Source organism: Gordionus sp. m RMFG-2023, chromosome 2, assembly GCF_954871325.1.
Source record: "Gordionus sp. m RMFG-2023 chromosome 2, tfGorSpeb1-WG-v2, whole genome shotgun sequence".
Classification (NCBI taxonomy): Eukaryota; Metazoa; Nematomorpha; class Gordioida; order Chordodea; family Parachordodidae; genus Gordionus; species Gordionus sp. m RMFG-2023.
This window is the reverse complement of record NC_088776.1, coordinates 9,758,852-9,768,363: the sequence shown is the minus strand read 5'-3', so window position 1 is coordinate 9,768,363 and position 9,512 is coordinate 9,758,852. Positions and strand designations below refer to the sequence as shown.

Genomic DNA, 9,512 nt, shown 5'->3' with positions numbered 1-9,512 from the left:
AATATTTCCATTTACTAAATTTATCAAACTACATATTTGGAATTAGAAAATATATACAAATTTGTGAACTACGTTACATTTGAAATATCCCGATATTTTCAAACTTCGAGTTTAATCTCGCCCTTCAAAGAAATAAAAATCTATTTTCCAAAAAAAATATAAGTTTTAAGAATACAGATTCACGCAAGATTTCGACACTTGCTTACCTATCGTTACTCTTTTATCAGCCTTGAAAAATTTGTTCAATAATTTTTTAGCCCTTCTGCTTCCGAACAATCGCCCCTTGGCGTAAGCATCTTCTTTCATCTCGAATTTGGGTGCCGGGGGGATTTCAATCGCTTTGACAGTAGTTTTTACCTTTTTTTTCATCTTTTTCTGTCCATTCGATTTGATGGAGCCCATTATGTCTTCCATCACAACGTCCGATATTCTCGAATTGCAATCCTTGTTCCTATCATCTGGGTTGTGCGGTAAGCTATTTTTAATTCGTATTTGCGTTAGAATTCCTACTAATAAGTTGTCTAAGTTTAAATTTAACCCTGCTGAGGTTTCTATAAATTTGCAACCGTAACTCCTAGCGGCGTTTGTGGCTTCTATTTAAAAAAAAACATTTATATAATGTAATTGTAATTTCACACCTTTTGAGATTTTTTAAAAATGATATTTTTATTATATTATAACGCTACAAACTCATCAAAGAAAATGAGATATTGTCTTAGTTGAAAAAATTAATATATGCAATATTAGGATTTAAAATGTATGAAAGGGGAAAAAAAATATTTTCTAACCTTCAGTTGATATTTCCCTGGCCCTGACGAGATCGCTTTTATTGCCCACCAAAATTTTTGCTTTTGGGTAATGGATTTTTTTTAAGCTGATCATTATATTTATTGCTTTATCGAACGAATCTCTATCACTTATCGAATAAACTATCAAGAATCCATGTGCTCCTTCATTTTCGAAATTGTAATAGTCCTCAAACACCTATAGATTATAATTGGTAAAAATTTTTAAAAATCAGTAGCATAGAGAGAGAAAAAAAAAATTTAGTCACTTTTGCATTTGGATATAATTTTATAAACATAAGCAAAATTTAAAACTCGTATATAATTTATTTGTACGCGTACAGATTTTAAAAAGATATTCTATCGGTCCGCCTTTTAAATTCCTATTCTCTGGGAATTTTTTATTTTTTTTTAAGAATCAGTTTTCATATTAAATGGAGGTAAACCCTTGTGACAATTTATCTATGATGCTTAAATAAAATATGTTTGATTCTTAAACAGACCGCGCAAAACTCCATAATCAGAAACCCGGAACAAAAACATTCACTTTCCTTTACCATTGTCGTTCCAGCAAATTAAATATTTTCCACCTGGGAACGTGCGGAAAAAAATGTTCCCATTGAGAACGTTCCGAAAATTTTATCTATATATAGATGTAGTTTATTACATCTAAATATTCGTTGGATTTTCTGAAGATTATTATCATTTATATGTATGCGATCGACCCAAATCAGGCTGTTTAACAACACTGGTATGCGATGATGTTGAAACAAATTTGAATGTCGAAAAAACATCTTTCAACACTAATGTAAAACAAAATTATCCATTGAAATTTAGATCTTTTATCATTATGAGTTACATTATAGTGGTATCACTAGTTCTTACAGCTTGAAGGGGCTCATTTATGTATAATTTCCAATATTATCTAAAAATTATATCCAAAATAAGCTAAAAGAATAAAAATTCTCTCTAAAATTAGCAAAAAATAAGGTAAATCCTATCTAAAATTTTCAAAAAAAGACTATATCTAAAAAAAAATAGATATTTTCAGGAGACTCCAAAGTTTTTAGGAGGCTTGAGCCCCTATGCACCTCCTACCTAGCGATGCGGTATGAAGAAAACTGAAGGAATTATATAAACGAATATATATGAATGAGCTATTATAAATATTATATTTATAATTGGGAACAATTTATATTCTATATTTTTTAATGAGAATGCCTGGTTTTTTTTAAATAGAAATATATTTTTTTAAAACTTATTTACTATTTTGTTATGTTTTTTTATTTTATAACGCTATTATTTTTATATATTTTGCTATTTTATTTATTTTTTTCTGAAATAAAAATAATTTTGAATTTAAAATAAATGTTTTTTAATTAAAAATATAGTTTTTTATTTTGTTTATATGTTTTTGTCTCGTTGATTGTCACTGAAATTTCAAAAAAAAAAAATTTTTTTGATACTAGCCCTATGCAGAGCAAAGCTAAGTTTTGCATGAATTGCTTCCCAAAACTCTACGCATGCCTTTTAAATTAAAATTATTTTCATAATATTGCTGAGTGATTAACCATAAAAAATGAAATTATATTTTTTGTCTGAGACCGACACTAGCCCGAAAACTTGATAAATTATCAATCATTTAATGACATATATAATACCTAGACTGACTATTCATTCATTAAAATGCATTTTAAAGCATCGTTTAAAGAAAATCAGCTGGGCCCGCCATTTTGGTAACACATATAGTAATTATTATCATGTTAAAAACTACTATTAAATTGATAACTTGCTTCCTTATTATCTCGATGATCCAGTAATTCTTCAATAAAGTTTGCATCAGATATAGGAATAAATTAGGCTCGGATTTAAATTTTTAATAATGATTAGTGTAACCAAGATGGCATCTCCAGCTGATTAGCTTTGATGTACACTTTTAATGAATGAATCGTCAGTCTAGGTAATATATATGTCATTGATCATTCCGTAGTCCGGGGTTAGCCAGCTACACTTCAAACCTGTTAACTTACGAAATATTTATTTTATGTAAAATCATTTAAGTTTATCAGACATTCAATGGTTTTAATTCTAGAAAGATATATTTATTAAGTTTTTTTGTGGGAAATGGCAATTTTATAATGAGAAACTAGGGTACCCTTGGAACAATTTAATTTTTGTTCATAAATTATTGGAAAAAATTTTAAAAGGGGTTTATTAAATCAATCGTAAACCAATTACTTTCTATATTTCCACCATTGTTCATTTTCATAATATCCTTCCAACAACAATTTTTTTTTCAATTTTATTGTAAAATTATTCACGTTTAAAGTGCAATTAAACATTAAAAATATAAATCAATAAATAAGAATATTTTTATTATTCATGCTTTTTTATAATTTATTTTAATTAAAAATTATATTTATAAATTTTTTACATTTCTTTTAATTCCAAAATAATTTAAATATCGATAAAATCAAATTAATTTTTAATTTATATAATATTTAAATAAAAGATTCACGATGTGAATACACAAATAGGAAATTATATCTTTGAAAAGGCATATTTTAAGCTCTCATTCATTGAAGCCTACATTTTAGAATATAAGCAGGGATGCGGATATTCAGATAATTAACGGTTCATGGTTATAGTTCGGTTTGTAAAAAATAATCATGTCTGTTCTCTAAAATCCGGTTCAACCCGTTTCGTATATACTCATTATTAGAATTATGTAATGAGAAGCATATTTTTCAAAATTTTATCCCCATTCCGTTATTCCCTTTACTAGGGACCTATATCCAAAATTTATTGGCCAAAGCTCGCCCGCTGGTAGCTAATATTTTTAGATCTAGACTCGGCTATTTTGCCGCGCGGTCCGATTTTTTTTGTAAAAGTATTTAGGAAAGATATTTCCACTTCAAAATAATTGTTTTTCTATTTTAATATTCAGCAATAACTCTTGTTTGATACTTTAATGATGAAAATAATTCAATTCTATTCTGTTTAAAATATGAATGAATAGATAATATTTCCCACCTTCTAATTTTATAAACCTTTTATTATTTTATAAATTCATTTTACAATTGTTATATTCAATCGAGCAAAAAAAAAGGAAAAAGAAATATATTATTAATCGAGTCTTGTATTTTATTGATGTGTTTTCTCCGGAAAACTTTACCGCATGCAATTTAAGTATTTTCATTATTCTCTCAAAAAATGATGTTTCTAAGGAGAAAGAAAAATAAATTATATTAAGAATTGAGCAGGTGCCACTGTCGTTATAATGTCAAAAGGTTCAGCCCGGTTCAAGAATCTTTTTTAGAGATTTCTACTACTTCAGGTACGGTTTCGGCTCTATAAATAATAATGATCTCGGGTTAATAGCTCTTGCTTGGAATCCCTGCGTATAAGAGATCAATCAATTTCGAAAATTTGATATTTATGACGAAATATGAGTTTTTTTACAAAATATAATAATTTCCTCAGCGAATCCAAGGAAAATTTTTAATTCAGAGGGTCGTAACCCTTCACCCTTTCTCCTAAAACAAGTTTTTTTTCCCTTCTGTTAAAGATCTCCTTTATATTTCCTTCAATTTTGAGTAACATTTCTTTTTAGAAATTTAAATTTTTTTTAAAAAAATTTAAAATTCCACTTCCCTTGCGAACATTTATATATATATCATTTGCTTTATTTTCAAAATCCTTTCATCAAAGTAAACGTTAAAAAGAGTATTGATTTTTCCATTTTACAAGAACAAAAGATAGAGGTTATTTTTCATATTTTTATTAATACCTTTTTCACGTATATTTGTATTTATAAATATGTGTTTAAAAAATTATTTTTTTAGTTCAACATTTATCTTTTTCCATCCATATAAACTAAAGGATGGGCTATTGTTACAAAATCCAAGATGTCGGTAAATAGTCATATGCTAAAAACAATATTTAAAACCCCATATATATATTAATCATGTATAACATGGCCATATAGGGTTCATACATAGGAGCCAGCTGTAGCGCCATTTTATAAATTGCACGTCTATTAAATGACATTAATGTGCATTCATATAATAATGAATAAAGACAATTCGTCGGAGGGCAAACTACAAAATGGCGCTATAGCCGACTCCTATTTAGTGGTTCGGCTCGTTTCGGTTTTTAATATAAAATTTTATAAATGTTTTGTCCTATTTCGGTTTTTTTTGAAGAAATTCATGTCGGTTTGATTCGGTTTAAAAAAATTTATTTTTTTAAAAAAATTATCTATAAAATATTTAATATATTAATCTTAGAGAAAAATATTTTTAATTTATAATTTTATAATTACTTATTTAATTTAACCATGAAGATTATTTCTTATCTAATTAACTAGTAATTTGCCTAACTCTCTATTTGATATGAAGATAATGGCGATTTAATTTTAAAAAAAATTTTAATTTGAAAAGAAATTACGAATATAAATTTCTGCCAAGGAAAATTAAAATTTCAAATTTAGGTTAATAATTAAAAATTAATTATTTTTAAAAACCGTTATGAACCGGTTTAAACTATTTATAACAGTTCGCTTCGCTCTTTTTGTATTTTCTTTATAACGGTTCGGTTATGGTTCATATAATTACAATGGTTCGTTCCGGTTTTGCGGTTCGGTTAGCCCTGCTCCTCTATGTATGGACTCTTTATACATCATTGATATATATATATATATACAATATTTTTTTATTTCGAAGCTAATCCTTCGCCCTATACTTATAAAACAAAATCCTTACCAAAATCAAGCGTTCGCCGATATAACAGTTTTCTCTAAAAAAATAATGCTATGTGATTTGATTCAAATTGTAAAAACTTTTTTAAAATCAAATTTAATAAAACAAAATAAAATTCTAAATTTCAACTGACAAACAATTCTGTTACCAAATTAGAGTTCGAAACGTGTTTATTTTGCCACACAAATTTATAATAGAGACCGCTGTAAAAATAAAAATTAATAGAGAATATATTAAGGAATGTAATAAAAAAAGATATATTATTTTATATAGACTAAAAAGAATATAAATTTTTATAATAAAATTAGAAATTAAATATATAAAAATTGTAAGGAACACGTTTCGTAATGTTCCGAAGCTTGGAATGGAAAGGGTTATATTTTTTTAGTCGTAAACGGTGGAAAAAAAATCATTGTTTAGTAACAGTTTAAAATTGGAATCTGGCCAACTTTTTGAAAATTATTAGAACAGGAATCAGGTTTTTAATCCCTCCAATTGCCACGTCCACCACTGGACATTTTGTCTCCCCTAACACAATCTTTTTTTAAAAAAAACTAACAAATCCACACATTGGAGGCCAAAATTTCTTTACTTAAAACAAGTAAAAAATTAAAATTAGGGACTAATTGTGCTGCCTCTCCCAACCTTACACCACTTTTAGATATAATTTTGTATTTTGTATCGTTTTTTTAAAATAGTATATATATGTATAATCTTTAATTATTAAAATGTGTTGTTAAATGACTTGATTTAAGCCCATTTTTTTAAAATGACAAACTCAATATTTTAAATAGAAAAATATTGCCTAACCTAAACAAACCTTTGTGTCATTTATAATCAAAATCTTGAGTCTTGCGTAATATTCTTTCTAGATAAAATATTCAGTTAGCCATTTTTTTTAAAAATCGGCTCAAAAATGTATATTTGAAATAGAAACAAATAATTTGGTTTTTAAAAAATAAATTAAACTATCCTTAAGTCGTTAATTTTGATTCTCTTATATCGTGTTATAACAAAAAATATATATACATATAAGTATATACTTCCTTATCAAAAAATAAATAAATATTAAAGTTATACATTTCTATGAATCAGAACAAAACTTTTTGATTTTTATCTTTCTCTTTTTTAATCAACTATTTATTGTTCTTCTCGTAAAATCAATATATATATTATAGTTTTGTTGTTTCACTTTCCGATTAAAAATATAATAAAAAATAGTGATATAACAGTTTCCTACCGTAAACGTTAAAGAAAAAAAGAAGTTATTTCGAAATGTAGAATATATTAAACGATCTTAATTTATATCAGAAATCTGCGGGCTCCACTAGAAAAATTAAAGTTGGGCTGGGTTTACAAAAAATTTTTTAATAAGATTGCCAAAACCTGGGCATGGCCGATTTTTGTTTTAAAGATAATATAATATAATTAATATTAAACAAATCAATTGGGTAAAAATCATGCAATCATTTATTTTATTATTATTTTTAAAATTCGCAGTTTTATATATAAAAATGCCGGGTCGAAATTAAAACCATGCCTCCGATGGGTCGGCATTTGTTTGAGGCAATTTGAGCATAATATGTATATCGTATCAGAGATATGGAATCCACAAGGAATCGAAATCTCTAATACTGAGGAAGTTAAAATCTAATTTTACCGGAGATATATTTCAAAATGTACACTGTGAATTTTCAAACATTTTTATCATGAAACCTTTTGAACTACTATTATTTTATATTTATTTTTATACAGATATTTTGTATAAATTGTAAAATACACAAAAGTTCAAGGCGAAAGTTGTCAGAAATTCATAGGGTAGTTACATAGTTGAGTAATTACTATATTTTTTTACTTTTAAGCCAAATTTTAGCCGACTATAAAAAATTGGCCAAATTGAGTTTTTAGTCAAAAAGTATCACTTCGGCTTTGAGGGTTATTCTTAAATATATAGCATGTCAAATTGGGAAGAAACTAATACTAATGTAAATTAAATAAGCCAAAGTATTAACGTCTTCTCTTGCACGCGCCTGTAGATTGAGTCGATTTAGTCAAAATTTTGACATTACCCAACTATAATAGCTAATCTACACATGCTGGAATATATTTCCGGTCAAATCAGACTTTCCAAATTTAAAAATCATCCTGAATAAATGATATAAAATTGAGAGATTTCTATCAGATATATTTTCTTAAAATTTAAACCAATGAGTCATAAGTTACACGAATAATTGTAATTTGATGTCAAATATATAAATATTTTGGAATATATGGGTTAAGGGGATGGGGAGGTTTAAGGTATCATCCCCTTAATATTATATTTTGAATTAGTTTTTGTATCATATTAGTCTCTAATATATTATAAATTATATTTTGTTTATTTGTTACTTCTTCCTCTTTGACCGTCACCTCCACGAAGATAAGCAAAGACGCCGTATTATCCAGTGTAAGGGATATTGACTTTTCTATACATATCGTAAATATTATTTCATTTTTTAAAATGATAGAATTATTATGTGTATTAATATAGTGTACTGCGGAATTTTCATTTAAAGAGAATATAAAAAAGGAAGATGAAAAAGTCTATATTACTATAATTATATCTTAACGACAATTTTTATTCTTCGCTTTGTTTAGTTTAATTAGTTATGAAAATTGAAAATGATGATGATACTTCTAAAAGAAATACCCTAGAGAATGAACTAAATAAAGAAGTAAAACTGTTTGGAGAATACTTTAACTCTAAATATAAATAAGCTACAATTGAATAGGATTGTGGAAATAAGTGGTAAGGGATAATTTTCCAAGCTAAATAGATCTATGTCAAAAATCATTTAGTATGATGTGATAATTAATGGTTTTTCCCAAGTTTTTTTTTTGATTTATAAAATTGGATGATAATTAACATCACTATTTAATATAAATATAATTATACCATGATAAATAGCCATATATTATAATTAAATAATTTTTATTAAAAAATGAATTTAATTTGGATTATATTATAAATATATATTTTAAGTAATTTATCTTCTTTCTGGAAAGTAAGTATAAATTTAACCAAATAACGATTTAGAATTTTAACCAAAATTTTATAAAAAATTACATTATGAGTATTTTTTTTATTCTTCAAAATTCAATATAAAATAATGTTTTTTTAAAAAAATATATAAAAAAAGAAAGTGTTACTGGAGACGTTAAAAGTAGAAGAATATTGGGAAGTGGTCGGGTTTCGCGGGAGGGTTAAAAACTTCAAACATTGAAAATAGAAGATTTTTAAGAATAGATTAAAACACTAAATTAGAGATAATATAATAAAGAAGTTCTATCAGATTTTTATTTTGGTTCTCTTTCCAAAATCGACAATATTTCCCGGTGAAAGACTAAACATTTTTATTTTTTGTAAGAATTTTTAATAAAATGAGAGTTCATTAAAGCCAAAGATTGCTATTATATAACAATGTATAAGAGAGCTTTTAAGAAAGGTAGGAAATATTTAATTTCATAATTTGATTTTTTTTTGGTGTATACTTTATTAATATACAGTACAACCTGTGGACGATACATCGTACACTCAGGCATTAGATCTTAAGAAATTTCGAATTCTTGGTGATACCTCTTTAACTGCTACTCGCAAACAAAAAAAATATGGGACATCTTGGTTGTTGCTTACTGGTCGAAACTCTACAAGCAAGCAAACCTTAGATCGTCCTCTCTTTTTGTCACTGTTATATGCTGAGCATGAATTTCTCAAAGCTATCTTATCTGTTAATCTTCAATTATAACTCACCAAAAATGACTCACTCATGCCACTGGAATCCGCCTCAATTGCTCAATTACCCAACCTTATCTTTGCTCTGAGTGTAATGTTCCTTTTGAGACAAAGGGACGACATAGCTTGCACTGCCGTTTATGCAAAGAACGTATTTCTAGACACAATCATTGTAATGTCATTATTCAACGTCCC

At 26.6% G+C, this 9,512-nt stretch overlaps 1 protein-coding gene across 1 annotated transcript in view; it reads right to left on the bottom strand.

Moving 5' to 3' along the window:
- Positions 1-95: 95 nt before the first annotated feature.
- LOC135923457 (uncharacterized) overlaps positions 96-9,512 on the bottom strand; it is a 30,268-nt gene continuing 20,851 nt past the window's right edge. The window contains exons 4-6 of the mRNA XM_065458208.1: positions 7,934-8,010; positions 789-984; positions 96-593 (exon numbers count right to left, since the gene is read on the bottom strand). Coding sequence (XP_065314280.1) covers positions 166-593; positions 789-984; positions 7,934-8,010 — 701 coding nt within the window. The 3' untranslated portion in view covers positions 96-165. The remainder of the gene's footprint in view (positions 594-788; positions 985-7,933; positions 8,011-9,512) is intronic.